The 19,749-nt window shown below is 43.5% G+C and overlaps 1 protein-coding gene across 7 annotated transcripts in view; it reads left to right on the top strand.

The window, feature by feature from the left end:
- The window catches only part of NEDD4L (NEDD4 like E3 ubiquitin protein ligase), a 340,580-nt gene that overhangs the window by 193,938 nt on the left and 126,893 nt on the right, over window positions 1-19,749 (top strand). For 5 of the 7 annotated variants that reach the window (XM_082699466.1, XM_082699467.1, XM_082699471.1 and 2 more), the window contains 3 exons: window positions 421-502; window positions 3,144-3,182; window positions 5,663-5,716. In XM_082699466.1, the coding sequence (XP_082555592.1) occupies window positions 421-502; window positions 3,144-3,182; window positions 5,663-5,716 (175 nt within the window). Of the gene's footprint in view, window positions 1-420; window positions 503-1,257; window positions 1,756-3,143; window positions 3,183-5,662; window positions 5,717-19,749 lie in introns of those variants that run through there. The other 2 variants (XM_082699472.1, XM_082699469.1) reach the window with 2 other exon arrangements.

Genomic DNA, 19,749 nt, shown 5'->3' with positions numbered 1-19,749 from the left:
GAGAGATTTTAAAAAAGATTTTATTTATTTATTTGACAGAGATCACAAGTAGGTTGAGAGGCAGGCAGAGTGAAAGAGGAAGGGAAGTAGGCTCCCTGCCTCACAGAGAGCCTGACTCGGGGCTCGATCCCAGGACCCCGGGATCATGACCTGAGCTGAAGGCAGAGGCTTTAACCCACTGAGCCACCCAGGCGCCCCGAGATTTTTGTTGTTAAATAAGTATCATTGATTGGTTGGTAGAAACTTCTCTTGTATATTTCCTTATTAGGCATGTTGAAAATATTACTGCTTAGTTTGTGGAATTTGTATAAACTGGGTCATTAACTGATATGTGCATTTGCACTTAGGTTTTTGTCTGTATTTTTGTATTTTTTGAAGTGAAAAGTATAACCTCATTAAATCTGAAATATTTTCTTACAGTGATCCATATGTGAAACTTTCATTGTATGTAGCGGATGAGAATAGAGAACTCGCTTTGGTACAGACAAAAACAATAAAAAAGGTAGGTGTCCATCTTTAATTAAACTTCATGTAAGTCATAATTTAATCCAATTGAATTAAGTACTCTGGCTCTGTAGAAATTTATATTTTAAGTTTGGCAATTTTTTTATTGTAAGCATTTCCCAATATTAAATCTATAAATTTAACATAGAATAAGCTTTTCAGTAATAACCCAAGATGCCCATTCTGGCTTTTAGTTAAATGACTGTAAAAGCAATATTCTTAAATATTATTATAATTAACAATTTTTTTCCCTGCAAAGAATTCAGTAAGACAAGGAGTTGTTCTTTTGGCTCGTTGTTTTTCATGAAATCATTTAAAGTAATTTAAAATACAGTTAATGAAATGGAGTGGCTTGCATAATTGCTAGACACAAAAGAAATGGTTTAACTTGAAGCAAATATTACCGAAGGAAGCAAAATATTTTTACCTAGTTACATGAGAACAAATCAAAATAGTAATCAAACTCTATATTTACGTGTATCTATTTTCAAAATCTTCATTACATAAGTTCATTAAAGATTTTTCCATAATTCATCTATTAGCATGTTTCCGTGTGTGTGTGTGTGTGTGTGTGTGTGTGTGTGTGTGAGAGAGAGAGAGAGAGAGAATCTAAGTCTTTACTCCGTATTTGGGGCATTTATTGAAGATGTGGGTTTTTTATCCAAAGTACTGTTTTTATCTGTGCTTCACTCTTCTCTATCAATTACTATTTTCCCGTCCCCTGGGCGGGGGTAGATAGTCTAATACTTGCGTGATAAGCATTTCCTGGAGAACAGGACGGCTGTAAAAAATGCTAACTCTCCTGCCATTGTGCAGGCACCTGAGCTCCTTGAGCGGGTCATTCTGTGTAAGGAACAGCCATTGTTGCTCGTCCTCCTCCTGGCATTGTGAGTGGCATTAAAAATCTGTTTTGCAAACAAGAGCCGTGTTTTGATTAGTGGGGAGGGCTCCTGGAAGCACAGAGGCCATTGTTCCCGGTGTCAGGCGCTGTCCCTGCTTCTGCGGGCAGCGAGCTGGGGGCCCCGCCTGGTGGGGCCGGCGCCCTGCAGCGAAGGCCAAGTGGAAGGGGGGCGCGGGCGGGGACCTGGGCGCCCGGACGCAGTGGGGAGCCGAGAACCACAGCCCCGGAGCCTGGACTGGAGTCGGGACTGAGGATACCGACATGGCTTTTGCTGCTCGGGGCGGGCCGCCGCCTCCCTCCTCTCCCGCGGAGCTGGAGCTGGGCTGCTCCGCCTCGCTCGCAGCCTCCCGGTTAGTATTTCCGTGCTGCGCGCTCCGTTTGCTTTCGGAACCGCTGTCCTCCTCCTGCCTCGTGGCCCGCCGCCTGGTCCTTCGCGCGCGCAGTGGGCTCCCGTCGGTGCGCTCTCCCCTCACCTGTCTTTTGCCTCTTGCCCGGTGCATTTCTGGGCGGCCCGCGCGCCGGCCTGCACGCGCCCCCGCAGGCCCCCGGTCCTGCCCTGCGTGTCCCGCTCTCTGCCTGGCACCTCTCCCTTCTCTCCTCTCCCCCCCACTCCTCCTCATTCCTTGTATCCCCGGGTCCATTCACCGCAGAAGTATGAAGCCCTGTCCTTTTCAGACAGGATTCCCTCTTGAGTTGTGGGTGGGCAACGTGCTGATTTTTTTTTTTTTAATGCCAGTTCCCTGTAGCGTGAATTGTGTGTGTGTGTTGTTTCTAGGGTATATTTGTGTTCTTTGCTGCTCCGTGGACTCGGATGTTAAAGAAATTCAATTGATAAAAGCAAATACGGTTCAGATGAAAAAAATACCTGTAGCCTTCCATGAAGTGGTGATTTTTCAGTCTGTCTGTACATAGGATGTTTGAGAGATGTATTTATTTAAGAGTATTATGCCTGTCCATGCATAAACACGAATATATGTATTCTTGAACAGTATGTTTCATTTTAGTTTCAAAGGATGCTTGGCAGCCCATCTTTTGTTCATACTGAGGATAGAAGTACCTGTTTCGGGTCTATGAGATAGATGCGTAGATAGGTTGGTGTGGGGATGAGTGTGTGGATGGACAGAGGAAGGGGTAGAAGGACTGAAGGACAGGCAGGTGCAGATTTTAAACACTAATTATTTGGGGGGAAAATCCACTTCTGAGTTATAACTGGCAGGTTTTTTTTTTTCCATGAACAATAATCTGATAGTATTGTTCTTACAAAATATTCTTCAGATTTCAGCGTTTTATATAAATAGTGAATACTTTTGCTTTTCTGCCACCTGCTTCCTAACTCTCCAAAACAGATGTGTGGTAGGTCAAGAGAAATGAATTCATTTCATTCTTGATGAAATAATCATACGAACATAAATTTCTTAAAGAATTACTTCGTATTTTTCATGGTGGTGGCTCTAGGTAGGTCCCTGACATTATTCCCTCTGGTTGATAGCATGCAGTGCATTTTTTTTAATTATTTGTGAATTATCTTTTTAATAAATACATCCCTTCCTGTCTAGTTTGGTTATAGAATAGTCTCAAATAATTGACTAAATGCTTTTTATGGCCATTTTAAATATCTCTTAGCTTTATTTTTTATCACACAAAAAAAGGTTCAAGCAAATACGTGGATTGCATTGTCTTAGTAACTGTTGGTGTTTCAAAGACTGGAAAAGATATTACAAGATCATTTCTCTTTCAGACGCTGAACCCAAAGTGGAATGAAGAATTTTATTTTAGAGTAAGTTTTTCATTTTTTGGGAGGGGGGTAATAATTGTTACTGATAACTAGGGTGGTACCACAATAGATTCATACTGAGTAGAAGCTGTTAAATTTTTATGTGAAATTCTTTTGAGAAATGGCTGCGTAGCCATATCCTTTTTGGCCTAAATTTTTCAGAGACTGCCTGGTAGTAGCAAAATCTGGACTTGTTTCATTTGGAGGTGTTTCAGAGAAATATTAAAAAAAAAATTACCTACCATATTTTAGCTTTTCTACTTAAATTTTTCTTTAAAAATAAGGTAAAATATAATTAAAACAATAGCTTAACTATTTCTCTGAGACATGGGATATGAATGATTTTAGAGGTAAAATAAAGCAACAGAGGCCACGTGGTTAAAAAGAAGCCCAACAGTCACCAGTCGGGTTCGAGTTAGGAAGGAAGAGTTTTGTAATTCAAACCTGTAATGTGTGTGTACAAGTGTCCTATAAAACTATTTCTGGACTTTAAATGTCACTGAAATAAGTAAAATTTCATCAACCTTGTGAGTTTAACACCTAGAAGAGCTATATGTAAAAATGACAGTTGTGTGAATTAATGGATATTACTGTTCAAGGAGTTCTTGTGGTGGTTGCTGTATTTTTGGGTACTAAAATTTGGGAAATACTACAGTGTTTATCTGTTGAATGGAGAGAAAGGGACCCCCCCCCTTCAGAATGAATATATTTTGCTTGCACAGCTGTGATACTAATCACTTTTTCACTTCCAGAAGTGCCCCAGATAAAATCTTCAGATTGGTCTAGATTCCCAAAGATCAACACTACCATTAGACCCATTACAGTTGGTCCCGATTTCTTCCATTCAGTTGCAATAGTATTTTATGTGTTCCAACCTCGGGTCACTATCTGCAACACGTGTTTTTTTCTCTTAATGTTCAGATCTGAAATACAGTATTGATATTTTAATACTTGGTGGCTCTTGTGTATAGCCCTTACCTACCAGATGCATTTTAAATTACTCTGTGAAGCCCTGAAAAGCTAATGGGCTCATGGGGGCAGAAGGATGTTATTGGCCCTTAGTTAAGTCTCAGACACAGCTTTCCACTTGTAAAACTCTAAAAGCCTTAGACTCCTTTCAGTTTAACATCTGGGCCACATTTATGTAAATTTTAGTACATCCAAGATTTTGTCAATTTACCTTGGCTTCAGCAGTTTGTAAACTCTGTTTTTCTTAGGTTTTTAAAAAAGGGGGGAAGGGCTTTGTTTTATTCATTGCACAAATCTGAACTGAGTGCCCACTGTGTGCGGCTCCGGTTGGGGTCTGTGTGGGGTGCCTTGATCAGCACAACCTTCCTGGAACTTTGACCAGATACGAGCTAGCCCCGCCCCCTTCGCCCATCTCCGTGCTCTGTCACGAAGAGGAGGGCAGCCTGGTGCCAGAAGCCCATGATGCTCTCCGTGCTCAACTGTCCAACTTTATTTTGTTTCACTTTATGCAGTGGAACAGTCCAGACTCCCATCACAGTAGACCTGAGTCCCATCTCTGGCTCTACCCCTTCCCACCTTTTGTGATCTTGGAACTCTGCCTGAAGACAGACATCTGCTGTGGGTTCCTTCTCTCTCATGAAGGAGAGACAAGTCCTCACTGGAGAGGGTTGTTTCCACGCGACATTGTCATTCAGAAAGCCTACTGCCTTGTGTCCCATGTGGTTGGGACTTAGTAAATGATAACTGAGCGATTCCTGACATTTTGGTAAAAAGCTAGAAAGAAGCAAAAGGACACTGAAAGGCCCTGGAACTCTGACCCCACAGTTGCTGGACGTGGGAACATCTTTGATTTCTTCGTTCTCTCTAATTTCAGAGTGTGGACTCTGGGGACAAGCAGGTCAGACCTGCTTGGGGGTGGGGTCCCAGTTGCCCTTTATACTGCTCATGGGCTTCTGGGTGGTTCCTTCACCCTCAGAGTCCCAGCTCCCCATTTGCAAAACTGGGATGACAATCATACACCATAGGTTGCTGTCAGGATTAGGTGAGGTCATGTGTTTTTGATACTTAATAAGGAGATAGTATCCCCCAGAGGAGTGGACAGTAGTAAGCAGCTCCATTTACTCTTCTCTTCATTTGTGTCCCAGGCCGTCTCATCATAATGATGGGCCTGAGAGATTTCCTCAGGCACGGACCTTTGTGAAGATGTCCCTTGGTCTCCATCCTTGTCGTAGGGGAGATTTAGGAACTCTCCAAAACTATTTGAAATTTTCTTTGCAGCTGAAAGCATCTTATTCTTCTAATAATGCCTAAATATTAGGCATAGAATAATCTAGAAATCATAGCAGAAAATGTGATTTGGTGGATACAGGATTACTGGAAGAGTAGCAGGTTAATTATTTAGATGACACGAATGATCTGAGTACATTATAAAGCATTTCATTCTGTGTCTCTTATTTTATCCTTTGAATTATTTCTGCCCATTTTTGAAAATACTATTTTTGTCCCCTTTATAGGTAAACCCGTCTAATCACAGACTCCTGTTTGAAGTATTTGATGAAAACAGATTGGTAAGTGGGTCCCAGTTCTTGATTTTTGCTTCATTTTTTAAAAACTGGATTTTAAAGCAGCAGTTTTGAGAACTCTGTTACCTGTGTTACACTCCTGCAGTACATAGCTTCCCCGGCACCCTGAGACTCTCTTTGTCCTACTGCTGTTTCATAATTCTAACAGATACATTTGTATGGCTAGGACAGAAGATTTATTTGTACATGTGTATGTTTTCATCTTAGTCAGTATTCGTGAAAATCACACTAGCAATACATCAAACCCTACGCCCCTGCTCTTACGTCTGGCACGTAGCGGTAGGCAGACCTTTAAAGAGGCCATCACTAATACAAACAAACCTTAAATATAAGCCTGACTATAGCCCTTTCACCCATTCAGTCGTGAATCTATGGTGATTCTCTTTGGGAAAACAGAAATGTAATTAACAGTATATAACAAAAAGGGAATCTATATTTAGCAGGCAAAATTAAGCTGCATTTTAAAAATGGTACTTTCTCAAGGGAAGTATGTGGAAAGTACCTTTCAAGAACCAAAGATATGCCTGAGGCATAAAAGTCACAGAAATACACACACACACACACACACACACACACACACACACAGATAAGTAAAAAGTGGACATGTTACATCTGTCTCTGTAATGCATATAACTAAGATTTCATTTTTAAAATGGAATTTCAGCATCACATGTGGCTTTAAAGCATTTTGGCAGAATCAGCTAACTAGAGTGTATTCGTCAGGCACCCACAAACCCAAGTGTTCGGCTATGAATATGAGCGTTACTTGGTCCTGGTGTAAGCCTTTAAGGAACTCTCAGACGTGGTGTTAGAACTCCAAGTTGTCTGTTATTAGTTGCATCCAGATTTACTTTTCGTGAAACTTGTGTATATTTCTTGGTTAAAAGGAGTATTCTTATGAAAAAAGAAAAAAAGAGAAATAGACAAAACATAAAATAGACTCAATTATAGAGAACAAACAGGGTTGCTGGAGGGGAGGGGACAGGGGAGGGGTTCGATGGGGGCTGGGGATTAAGGAGGGCGCTTGATGAGTGTTACATGTAAGTGATGAATCCCTGAATTCTGCACCTGGCAGTAATATTCTCCTGCCTGTTAACTTACTAGAACTTAAATAAAATCTGGAAACAAAAAAAAAGGAGTATTCTTACAAACCCTTCTTGCTGCTGATTTCAGCTGAAACTCCTGCCTTTTGAGTAGTTTAAATCTAATATAATATTTTTGAAGGAACCTTATGGTAGATCTCATTTAACTTCCTGTCCTTGCCCATGAGACAGGTGGGGTCTAGAGCCTTTACATAATTTAAACACAGCAGCCAGTAGTAACAGCACAGTGGAATCTGCTATTCTCCTAAGTCCTCAGGCCAGGGGTAGTGAATAACCAGGCCTTTTATGCTTATTATGGAACTCGGGAGTGTAGTTAATCTCCTGGGCTGGGTATTACTCTCCAGAATGGAAAGCCAACAGATTCTGGCCTACTGTACCAATGCCTTTTCTGTTAAAATATTCGGGGCCTTGGTGGCTTTACATTGAACTCTGCATTTTGCACCTTGGGTGATGAGTATTACCAAATAACTAAATCACTTCTGCTGTGTGTATGAAGTTATTTTCTTGTCAAATTGAACGAGAGTCTGATGGGGGTGCAGTGCCTAGCACTCCATCTCTTCTCCAGCAAATACTGAACCCGGCAATCTTAACCTCAGTAGAAGTCAGTCCCTGAAGACCTATCAGGTACACCTTCAGACCAATCCTGATTCTCTCATTTATTGATGATAGCAACAGGTTTTCAAGGTGAAGAGAGGTTCAGATTTAAGGGGAAAATGCCTCTGGTCAGATGTGTTGTAATTCATTATTTAATTTTCTTTTTACTAAGAGAAATTTGCTGTTTTTTTAAAAAAAAAAAAATCTTTTTCCATTTTCATTACTGAAACCGTGGCTACTGTTGAGATGACCTCACCGTGGAACCCAGACTAGAATTCCAAACCCAAAAGGGCTTTGACTGCAGACATAAGAAATCATGTGTGAGTGAATACACACTTCATCTGAAACATTGTGTTTTATGATACTAATAGGTAGCTTTGTCCCAGGTTACTTGCAGAGTTGGTGTGCGCCACCCCCCGCACCCCCCACCCTCACCCCCACACTGAACACCCGCGGTGTTTGTTGCTGGATCAGGTCGTCATCCAGCTAGATGGTACACTACTATAGTGGTCCTTTGCAGTTCGAGCATGTCCACGTTCTAGCTTCCATTTCTCTCGTGGAGATCAGTTTTGGCATTTAACCCACAGGCCTTTGGAAAACAGGTTTGCACGAGTGTAAACACGGGGTTAATCCTCCACACCCTCATTCTAGAGCTGTTGACAAAGTCATGCTTTGTGGATTTTAAAATAAACTTTTTGTCACTCTCCGCAGCTTTTGGTATTTTCCCCTCCCATTTTTTTTTTTTTTTTAAAAACTCCCTCCTAAATACACTTCTTTGTTAAATCACTGTTTCTGGATCATGGAAAATAGTAAGCTTGAAGCCCACAGAATATATCCAACTTGACTACAGATCTGATGACAGGTCTTTGAATGTGGACCTTTATTACTTGGGTCCTTTTTGGCCCTTCACAAAAATGGTAAGATTCCATGCTTGTGATAATATTGCTGACTCTCGCTGGAAAACAGTCAGCTCTGGGCAGCCTTCTTCCTGTATGGTATTTAAGTTAACTCACTATGAAAACCACATCACACCCTTCCTCAATTTTCCTTCCTTTTTTGGTGGGGATTTGGGGGGAGGGTTCTCCTGTCTGGCATATAGGAGACAATGTTTTCCCCAGCTGGGCTCCTTTTCTCTGGGACTTACATGTCTGACAGTCCTCTTATGAGTGAGATCGCCATACACACACACACACACACACACCCATTAAATGAAAAATACAGTAGTAGGAGGCAGACAGCTAACTGATGGTGTTGTAAGTTGTGCCTCCCTCCACTTAGCTATTTTGTTCCTTGTAGATCATGGTCTAATTATTTAGCATTAAAGGGGCACTCATTCTGTGGGGTGTGTAATCATATTTATAGTACCTTTTATTAGTTTGCATTCCGTCGTGGTAGTGTGGTGATATCATAAATAACAGAGAAACATAATATCCGATGCTTGTGAAAGGATTTTCTTACAGCCAGAGCATTTTTCCTTGTCCTTCGGTTTGCTAGGGGAGGTGGGGGAAATACGGTGTGTGCTCATGTGTTCAGTGCCCAGTGCCCGGTATTGGTTAGGGAGTCCGAGTGCTCTGCCTTTTCGGAAAGAACTGTCCCGTGAATTTGATGCCGTCTAGATTTATAGCGGCATGGCTTGGGCTGTGTTTGCTGCCTTAGTCAGCTGTGAGAGCTCCCTGCTGGGGCCACTCCTGTCTGATGGAAAAGCAGCAGCTGGGAAGGTGCTGTTTCAGGCTCTTGCTGTTTAAAAAAAAAAAATGAGAGCGAGAGAGGGGGGAAAACTCCAGTAAGTCCACAAGCTGGCATTGGAGGGGGAGACCGTGGTCATGTGGTTCTGGCCATCCTACCCTCTGTCACAGTGCGGATGAGAGCTTTTTGCTCTTATCCAATCATGCCTGGAATGCCGCTTGCCACTTGGGTTATTTCTGCTATCTGTCGCTCTTGGTGCCGCAGTGCTAACGGTTTGGCAGATGGGACACTTTTTCTTGGAGTTTGTGTCTTCGGTTTTTGACTTCTGGCAGCGCCGGGCGTGTTGTTGCCGCTCGCCCTCTCCCTCCCTGCCCCCCTGGGCACCATGGCCCATCGGCTTCGGTTTCATTTTGGCTCGGGGCGCAGCAACACGGCCCCCGAGTCCGAGATCCTAGACCAGGAGAGGGAAGACGACTTTTTCATGGCATTCCACACGCTGCCGCGGAGGAGCGGCCCGCACCCCTGCGCCCAGCACGGCGCGGAGGCCGGCGGGGGCCTGCGGGAGGCGGTGGGCGCGCTCAAGCGCAGCACGTCCATGTTCATCCCGCAGCTCCTGGGCCCGCTCGACGCGCGGCCCACCCGCAGCTCGTCCGTGCAGATCTCGCTGCAGCGCAAGGCGGCCGACGGAGCCCCTGACCCGGGCGTGCCGCCCGAGGGCCCGGACGGCGATGCGGGCTCCGCGTCTCGTGCCAGTGGCCCGGAGCCCCCGGAACCCGAGACCCCCGGGAGTTCGCCCCCAAGGGCGGCCCGGGCCCCGCAGCTCAACGGCACGTGCGGCCGCCGAGCGCCTGGCTCCGCCGCCTGCGATGGCCGCGAGGAGGCCGAGCCGAGGGCCCCGCGGGGCCCCGAGGGGGGCGGGGGGCTGCGGATCCAGCACCGCGCCTCCAGCGCCGACGTGCGCCAGGTGAGGCTGACGCCCTTCGGGGCTGATGGCCAGAACAGCCCTTCGGCGCGGGAGCCCAGGCGCTGGTCCCTGCAGCACGTTCCGGATGCTTCTGGAAGCTCCGGGAAGCGCTGCTTCGTCTTCCAGTTGCAGCAGCCACAACCAGGCGCTCCGGGGCCGGGCGGGGACTTCAACTTCGGTTTCACCGGCACCAAGGGGGACAGGCTGGTGAGGTACCCCCGCATCCGGCTGGAGAGGAGCACCTCGTACCCCACGCAGCCCCGTGCTGAGCGCGGGAGCCCCACGGAAGAGCGGGGCCACCCGGAGACGCCGCCTCGGGGCCGCAGGGGGGCTCCCGAAACCCACAGGACGAACTCGGTGGAAAGGACGCCACAGGGGCAGGGCTGCACGTTCAAGATCAGGCAAGATCAAAATGCCGGGCAGCAGCACTTCAGAATTCTCGTGACCCGCGGGCCGGACGAAGCCCCCCAGAATCCCGAGGAAAGTAACGCCAGCAGCCCTGGGTCGGTGGTAGCTGGCGCCCCGGTAAGTTGGCTGCGTTCGCGTGTGAGCGCCGGCTCCGAGGGGACTCAGTCAAGCCCAGAAAGCTGCTCCTGCAGGCTAATTAAAACAAACTTCATCCTCCTCCTCTCTGGGAATTTCCCTGCTTCGGGCCATTGTAACAAGGTCTGGCTGAGTTGTGGGACCATGATTTGTAGCCCGGTCTTTTGTAGAAGCCCATAAAACTGTTAGTCTTTGAGAAGACACCGTGTGTTTAGATCCTAAAAGTCAAATAAGTGTTTTGAAGAGCGATGCGATCCCTGCCCCCTCCTTGCCCCTTTCTGAATAAAAGAATTTTTAAAAACTTACTACTTTAAATGAATCTGCGCATGCCCCAACTAGTTGCCCTTTGAAATTCATTTAAAAACTGCTTGCATGTGTAGCCTGTGATACTGTTTCATTTAAAAATAACCAGTTCTCCTAAAGGTGAGACAATGTCACAAACTTGAGTCTAGTCTCTGAACAATTAAGTGTGCAGAAAGTTTGATCAGTTCTTCCTAATGGCCCTTTTTGCTTTGGAGGGTTGGCCCTTGTTATATAATTTATTGTCTTTGGGCTTTTGCCCCATTAAGTAATACTGAGCAAGAGTAGTCATGCTTGTGGGGACTTGTTCATGATGAGATTTCGGAGGTCGTGCAACCTAACACGGGCCACTTGAATATCTAACCTGGAGGTTGTATATAGAATAGTAAGTGTCCTGTCTCCAGCTGTGGAATCAGGCACCCTAAAGACAGATTTGGTCTTTCATTCCTCCTGTGTTCTTACTCTCTCCCTTTGGTGAACGGGAGTACAAAAAGACAGCTGCTAATTTTACTAAGCAAATGATGACTCTGCAGCTTTCATGGTTTACAGTGGGATAAAAAGTTTTACCAGTTAACTTTCTTTTACCTAGTAATTACCATTCACCGAGTGCTGTCTAAACAGCTGACTCCTTATATTTTGAATTGGATTCCTCCCTCCCCCGCCCGCCCTGGATTTATTTGGTGACCTGTTTGATGATAAGATCGTGAAATATCGAGGCCACTTTCTGTTTGGGTTTTGGCTGTGTGCTGTGACTTTTCAAAGTGGATGACTGAGTATTACTGTGGAATTGGATCGTCTTTTATTGCCATGTGTTGAGAAATGTTTTTGGCTTACCACACAGCTCCATCATTGGTTTGCACCATTTGGAAGGTGTATTCAGATGCTCTGTGCAAATACGATTTTTCTTGGAGTTCTGTAAATGTTTCTTCTGTTTTCATTTCCATTCATCCTTTTATTATCTCTAACCCTTTTGTTAGGAAATGTCTGAGTGCTTTGTCTTGATTCTGAACCAGTATCATTTTTATATAATAGTACAAATTTCAGTAGCATTTTGATATCATAATAGTTCTGACCTTCACCCCAAGACAGTACATCACAACAGTTGTAGGTTTCACTGGGCAAGACAATTTCTTGTTGAACTTGGAGTACCTGCCAGTGGAAGTTTCATAAACAAAATGCCTTCCTAAAGGTTTGGTAACTACTCAGTGATATTACCAAAAACTGAAGTCATTTTGCAGTTCTGTGTCACAGACAGATGGGTTTATATAATTGAAGTCTCATTTGGCTTGAGATTTCTAATGCAATTAAGAAACAAATAGGATAACGAAAACTGATGTGTACTTAGATACAAGGGCTATTCTCTCTTGAAAGGACTGTGAGAGCCGAAAACATTTCTTCCCATTTTGGAAATTTAATGTCTAGAATAAAGAGCCTTTCTTGAAAATAGGTTCTCTGGTGCAAATTTCATAGGTGTAGTTCTCAACATGTGAATTTTTATACACCTGTGTATTTTTGTTCATAGACATAAATTCGTTGGTAAACAGCTTTTTTTTTTTTTTTAAGCAATAACTTTTTTTCTTTAAGAGGCAGAACTGAAACTCGTCACATCACAAAACCGACTGCTCCATTCAACACTTTTCAAAGGGGCAGGGGTGTCAAGTCTAGGCAGCAGCTGCCCTGGCCTTATTTATCTTGAGGGAAAACATTCACTGGGGCGTCTCCAGTCTGGCTGCCACCAGGCTTTTTTGATGGTTCACATGTCTGCTGCTTTGGTCAGAAGGGTACATGAAAAATTAACTAAAATCTTTTGCAGCCTGGTTTCTAAATACCATCAGAAACCTTTCTTGATTGGGCAAACCACTCAGACTTCATTTACAAATGTGCGCCTGTTTCACATCTATCTTCTGCCTTGGACCTTATTACGGGGTTACCCTTTAGAGTAGTGTTCTGTGTTTCTGTCTCCCAGACATCCTGCCATGAATAAATCTCAGATGCAATGTGACTTCAGAAAAAAAAAAAGTCGACCAGCTAGATTCCTGGACAGGGGGACATGGAAACCTCCTTTGGTGATGCTTTTCCATCTGGTCTGGCCTCCCATTCAGGAAAGTAGAATTGGTTCTTGTGGTCATCCGCTGGGATATTTCAGAGGACTTTAGAAATGAGCAGTTCCGGGGCACCTGAGTGGCTCAGTGGGTTAAAGCCTCTGCCTTCGGCTCAGGTCCTGATCCCAGGGTCCTGGGATCAAGCCCCGCGTCGGGCTCTCTGCTCTGTGGGGAGCCTGCTTCCTCCTCTCCCTCTCTGCCTGCCTCTCTGCCTACTTGTGATCTCTGTCAAATAAATAAATAAAATCTTTAAAAAAAAAAAAAAAAGAAAAAGAAAGAAAGAAATGAGCAGTTCCATTTGTGGTGTTATGGCCAGCCATTTAGTGAATGCCTTATTTTCTGAGTTTTTGAGGTATCTGGTTTGGCTATGGACTGCTTCACTGTATTTGAGTTTTTCTCTTGAAGTCAGATCCCTCTTTCCCAGCCTCAGTGCCCCCTTGAAAACAGTCCCAAGCATAACCACTGCTAGGTTCTGTACTGTACAAGCTGAGTTTTCGTATCCCGTTAATGTTACCAAGTGTTGCAGGTCCACTGTGTATATAACATTACACTGGGTAGTTGGACGGTTTTCTGGCACTGTCTTCAGCTGCTGGCTAACAGGGTTTGTAATGTAAGCGGGGGAGGGAGGTGGGTGCAGGCAAAAACAGGTCGTCTCCGACCTACCACATACACCAGTGGGGAAGGGAGTATTTCTCCTTTCCTTCCAGCCTGGGTCCTCTGCGTTTTCTCTGTGCCCTCTCAGTGGACATCAGTTTTGCAGAAGTAGAGGAATCATCTCTTGGGATTAAAAATTCATCTTATCAGACAACAAAAGAATACCCAAACTGTTTATATTTGGAGTGCATTTTAATTTGAATCTCTTTTAGAGATGATGATTTTACTGTACGGAAAAACTTTGACACCAGTACTAACTGGTGTCCCTTTTTTACCCTAAAAAACAACTCTCTGAATATATGTATAAACCACCCCTTTGTTTTAAAAAAAAACCACACCAGCAGCAGTGTGATGAGTAAGAAAAAAGCTGCTGTTTCTTTCATTCACCGGGCTGGATTCTATAAACATTTTTTTCCCCTTGAATATAGTAATATTGGGGTCTTTTGAGAATACTCCAATGCTATGTAACAAAATTTCAGCTATTCTCATGGATACTTTGATTCGACGTCCCTCAGGGTTGACAATGACAGGAGTTTTTACAGAGTCTCTCTAGTACTTCAGCACTTGAAGGATACCTTCGTCTGTTTCCCTTAGTCCTTGTAACTAACATCTGGTGGGAAGGCGTTGCCTCACTCAGCCTTCCTTGCTATCCTGCAAAATACTGCTGTTTTTTTTTATTTCTGATGAAATTGTCATTGGATGTGGGAACTAGCATATTCTATCACTTGGTATGTGCGTAATGGGAATTTTAAAAATATCTTTGAACAATTTAAAAGTCTGTGTAGCTAAAAAGTAGTTAAATGCTTTCAGTGATGTGGCATTTTTGCTGAAATTTTTGGAGATGGTACCTCCAGTTGGTGCTTTGCAGTGTAACAGAGAGAAGGGGGGCAGCTTTGGAGACGCCCAGGGGCAGCTTGCCAATTTACTGACCTGTCTCAGGAGTTAGAAGCCTTCTCTGTGATTACTCTTCTGTGAAAAATGAGGATAAAAATGTCCAGCTCCCTGGTTTTTGGTGAGGTTTAAGTGAGGGAAGATATGTGGAAGTACCTGGTTGAGGTTAATGTTGGGGTTGGTTTTCCTTCTTAACCAAATAGTCATAGTATACAAATCTTTCTTCCAGGAAGGTAATCAGGTTAACTCTGAACAATCAGGTTCGCATCAGCATCAGGCATAGCAAGGATTTAAGGCATACCTGGAAATACTTAATAAATAGTTTTGATATTCTTGAGTCATGTCATCTATCCTAAGTCTGGCTGTTGGATAATCAGCATCACAAATACTACCACCACCTGTGGTGATAGGTCCCTAAAAAGACTCCAGTTCATTGGTGAGCTATGGACTGCAGAAAGGGATCTTTAATTGCATCCGCTGTACTGTATTTTCAAACTTTGAAACATCTGTTTCACACTTCATATTTTTGCCTTATCATTTTGCTGTAACATTTCCATTGGTTACATTTTTTTTCTTACAGGTTGAGGCTCACAAGCAGCAATCTATTATCTGTACAACATCTCCACGTTGTATGATTTGCAAATGAGGGTAGTGTTCAGGCCTTATCAGATTCTGCTTTTGGAGGGTTTTCATAAATGCTGCAGCTGCTGCTCTTGGCTAAGTCTGGAGCCAGAGTTCCTAGGAACTGAAATTAATCCATAATTTTGTGACACATGTTAAGAAGAAAGTTGTTATCGCTACATAATAATTCATAATACCAGAAGAAATTGAATTCTCTTAAACTTTAGTAAATGTTGGGTGTCCATATAGTTGATTCAACACTTAAATAAACAGAATAGATTAAAAGAACAGGGAGTTAAGGCAGGCACTTAAAGGAGCAGATACAAAGTATCTGAACACTAGGTGTAGGGACCACAGGCAGTCTGAAGCAGAGGTTTTTGTTTGTATCATTGATGGTTTAGAACTGAGTCCAATCTAAATGTTAATGTATTGTACAACTTGAGATAACGAGGCACATTTTTAATAAAAATAAGCACATACTATTGCTGAGCACTATTACTGCCCTTAAGTATTTTGACCAGCCCCCTGCCCCCAGCTCTTAAAGATAGTACCAGGACATTGCTGTAATGAGGAAAATGCAGGAAATTCACAGGGTCGAAACTATTGATCAGATGCACAAATACCAGAGTATCTTAAGTTTCCACTGTAATTGCCAAAAGAAGTTAGGGAAGCCTAGTCCCATCTAGTGGCTATTGAGAAGTTTAGTATCCTGTCTTGGGTCATTCACTTCCTTGATTCATACCAGGCAGCGTAGTAGGATAGAATTCATGCGCCGCCCAAGAGAGAACCCCAAGACCACCTGCCTGCTGCGTACACCCAGCCCCAGCTCAAAGATTAAAAGGGCCTAAAAGGATAGAGTGTTGAAAACATTAGTTATAAAATTTCAGGAAGTCTGTGGGTTTTTTTGTTTGTTTTTGTTTTTGTTTTCCCCGGGCAAATGGAGGTCATCGATTTTTAGCTTGACTCCTTAGGCATCGTGGGTGAATAATGTTCTCAATGGATGTTCGTTTTTGAACCTTGTTTATTCTGCTCCCAGCTTATTTGGGCGAACTGGAATACAGAGGACTATAAAAGAACAAGCGAAACAGGTGGCCTGAAAGGAAGTGGTTGATGTCCTGGCCGGTTTTGTGTTGTCCCGAGTTGACACTTCGGTGGTCTCTAGGCATCACCACGTTGTAACAGGAAGTTGAGCTTTAAGTATGGAGGATGGAGAGATTGAATTTCAAGAAGCCTGCTTTTTATACCCTGATCGTTTTAGAACCATGGGCTATTGTCATACTTGGGAACAGAATGCCTAATGTGAAGGGAGTGGTCCTGAAATGAAATCAAAGTGTCAGAAATTGAGTTGGAAGGGGTCCTCTCTGCTTCAGATGGGCTGTGATCTCTATACCTTGTTCGGATACTTTGTATCTACTCCTTTAAGTGCCTGCCTTAACTCCCTGTTCTTTGAAATCATTCTGTGTTTATTTTAGTGTTAAGTATTGTGCTAAATTTTGCTTAACAGTTAAGCAGAGAGGGAATGACCCCAGGGAGAAGAGACCAGCATTCCCCCCCTAGCAGATCTGCCCCTGGATTTTACACAGCCTTCTCTTGTGACTTAATTTTTATAGACGGGAGTGGGGAGTGAATCACGGGGCTTTTACACCCTGCATATAGTAACTCGGAGGAGTCTTCTTTCAACCTGTGGTCTTTCTTCCCATTGCTCACCTCTTGGTGTGGGGGGGGGGGTGTGTGTGGCTAGGACAGGGTAGGGATGGTACGAGGCGTATTACGTATTTGGTGATTCAGATAGTTTGATAGACGCATGGTTTCTCTTTCTTACTCTCTTGAGGTCAGTCTAGAACTGATAGACCTGTAAAATATATTTAATGGCCCACATGTCATAACTCATTTCCTTGACTTTTTAAAGCTTCATAATCAATTGTATTTCTTGACCATTTTTTTTTCATACTCTCTCAAAATACACAATTAGATATTTGACTCTTGAGGGAGAAAAAAAGAACTGCTTTGTCCAGGTTTTTTGGGTTGAACAGAAAAGTTGAGTTGGAGCAGAAATACGGAAATGTGTCTGTCGAGCTCCAGCCGAGAAGCCCAGCACTTCTCCGAGCAGGGAACTTCTGGCTAAGAGTTTATTGCTCAACACACACACCTCTCTAACTCTCCCGAGGAGTCCGGCCAGGTTGACCACTTCACACCAACAGCACAGCTCCACAGTTCTTCTGTATTCTGCTTGCGAGCAGAAATGCCTTCATCTTAGGATCAGTTCAGTATTTACGTACTTACTGTGTTTTACACCTGAAAAAGATACTAAGTTGTAATAAAACTTCAAACTTTTGATGCAGCTTTAGTATTTAAGTGGATCTTAGGGTAATAGAAACCATGTTTTTTTTTTTTTAAATCCTGGTATAATATTCTACATTCTGCTAATTCAAATTAGTATGCATTATTAGGGTGCCTAGTTAATATTGTAGAGTAAAGGACAAAGCAGTAAAAACATTTTTATATAAACACAGTGTGCCTGAGAGCCTGCCTCCATCCTCTGTTCAAATTATATTAGCAAGAGATATTCCTGTATTTTGTAATACGGCATTGTTCTCTCGCTAATGTATGCAGGAGTCCTTTTTATTTTTACTTATTTTTTTATTTAAAGATTTTATTTATTTATTAGAAAGATCACAGGCAGGCCAGTGGCAGAGGGAGAGGGAGAAGCAGGCTCCCAGCTGAGCAGGGAGCCCGATGTGGGGCTTGATTACAGGATTCTGGGATCATATCTTAGTGAAAGGCAGATGCTTAACCAGCTGAGCCACCTGGGTGCCCCACAGGAGTCTTTTTAAAATTCTATATGCATAAAGTTACTGTGAGAACTGTCGGACCAGTTCCTTTCAAGTTTAAAATAAGGAAACTGAGCATTATTTTTGCAATGACAGAGAACATCTGTTCTGTCTCACAGGTGTGAAATGATTATTGTTTCATAAGACTGCATCTGTACCTCTGGTATGTGCACTGTACTTCTTGATGTTAGAAACGTGAAAGGTTGGGAATCCTGTTGCCTTGGAGCTTTCCAGGTGACACATGGGACAGTGGACTTGAGGGAAGCCAGCAGAAGCCTTGTGCATGCACCACACTTTGGGCTGATAGTCGGCGTAGGCAACGGGTGACAGGCTGTTGACTCACGGGATGGGACACTGTGGGACATGGTGGACAAGAACGATGTCACAGAGGGGAAAGTCAGAACCAGTTCTAGAAAGATGACCAGGATTTGTCTCAGTGGATGGGTGGAAGGGACTTTGTTCGGAAGATGGAAGGTAGCAGTGACTGCCAGAGATGTGCTTGCTGTGTTTGCCTAGGAATTTCCTTGATCACGATCAGCAGCCTTTAACAGACTGGTTTTTGATGTGAAACGTTGTTGGAAGAATTTTGCAGTATAGTTATCAGAATGAATAATTCTTCTCTTTCCCATCAGACGTTGAGTTGAATGAAGTCCTTCCCTGCCTGTCTGTCTGTCTTCCACAGAGCTGTTCTGTAAGCACCTGCTTGGCCCAGCCCCAGGCCAAGGACAAAGAGATAGCAAGACAGTTCCTGCCCCGGAATAGTAGCAACGGGAATTACATTGGTGCTTGTAACCTTCAGTGTAATCTGTTGTAGGGCCGTAACCCAAATAGAAATGAGTACGCTTGGTTTATAAGGTTTGCCTCTGTTAATTGTTTATGTATGTGCTGGAGATTTATCCTGAAGAAAGGCTAAAGGAATGAATATTCTCAGCCTTATTGGCCTTTCTTCCTGTTCAGAATGACACTTTAACATAAGAAAATGCTAGTCCTTATTCTACATTATGATATGGGAACTGTTACGTTAATTATATATAGTACATAGACTTAAATGCTGTATGCATTTTTGAGTTAACAACACAAATCCAGAAAATAACCCCATTTCCACTATTCAAATTAACCATATTCACTTTCATGTGGATACGGTCATTACGTAAAATTAATCATATTGATTGGGTCTAAAACCTGAATCAGGAACTAAAATAAGCTCAAAATTTATCTGAACCTAGATTTAACTAATTTTATACAAAATGTACCACATCATAGAATAAAGAGCAGTTAAAAAAGATCAGAGAGTGCCTGGGCGGCTTAGTCAGTTAAACGTCCCAACTCTTGATTACAACTTAGGTCATGATCTCAGGGTCATGAGATGGAACCCCAAGTTGGGCTCTGCACTCAGTGGGGGTTCCACTTGAGAGTCTCCCCACCCCCACCCTCTGTTTCTCTCTCAAATAAGTGAATGAATGATTAGACTCCCCCCCCTTTTAAGATTTTATTTATGTGAGAGAGAGGGAAAGAGATTATATGACCAGGGGAAGGGGCAGAAAGAGAGGGAGAAGCAGCTTCCCCACTGAGCAGAAAGCCCAGTATGGGGCTCAGTCCCAGGACCCTGAGATCATGACCTGAGCCCAAGTCAGATGCTTAACGCAGTAAGCCACCCAGGTGCCCCATGAATAAATCTTCAAAACAAACAAAACAGAAATCCCATATCTGTGAAGGATCCCTCCTAACC

This window comes from Mustela nivalis (genome assembly GCF_964662115.1).
Source record: "Mustela nivalis genome assembly, chromosome: 14".
Lineage (NCBI taxonomy): Eukaryota > Metazoa > Chordata > Mammalia > Carnivora > Mustelidae > Mustela > Mustela nivalis.
The sequence above is the reverse complement of the archived record's forward strand: the minus strand, read 5'-3'. Positions and strand labels throughout refer to the sequence as shown.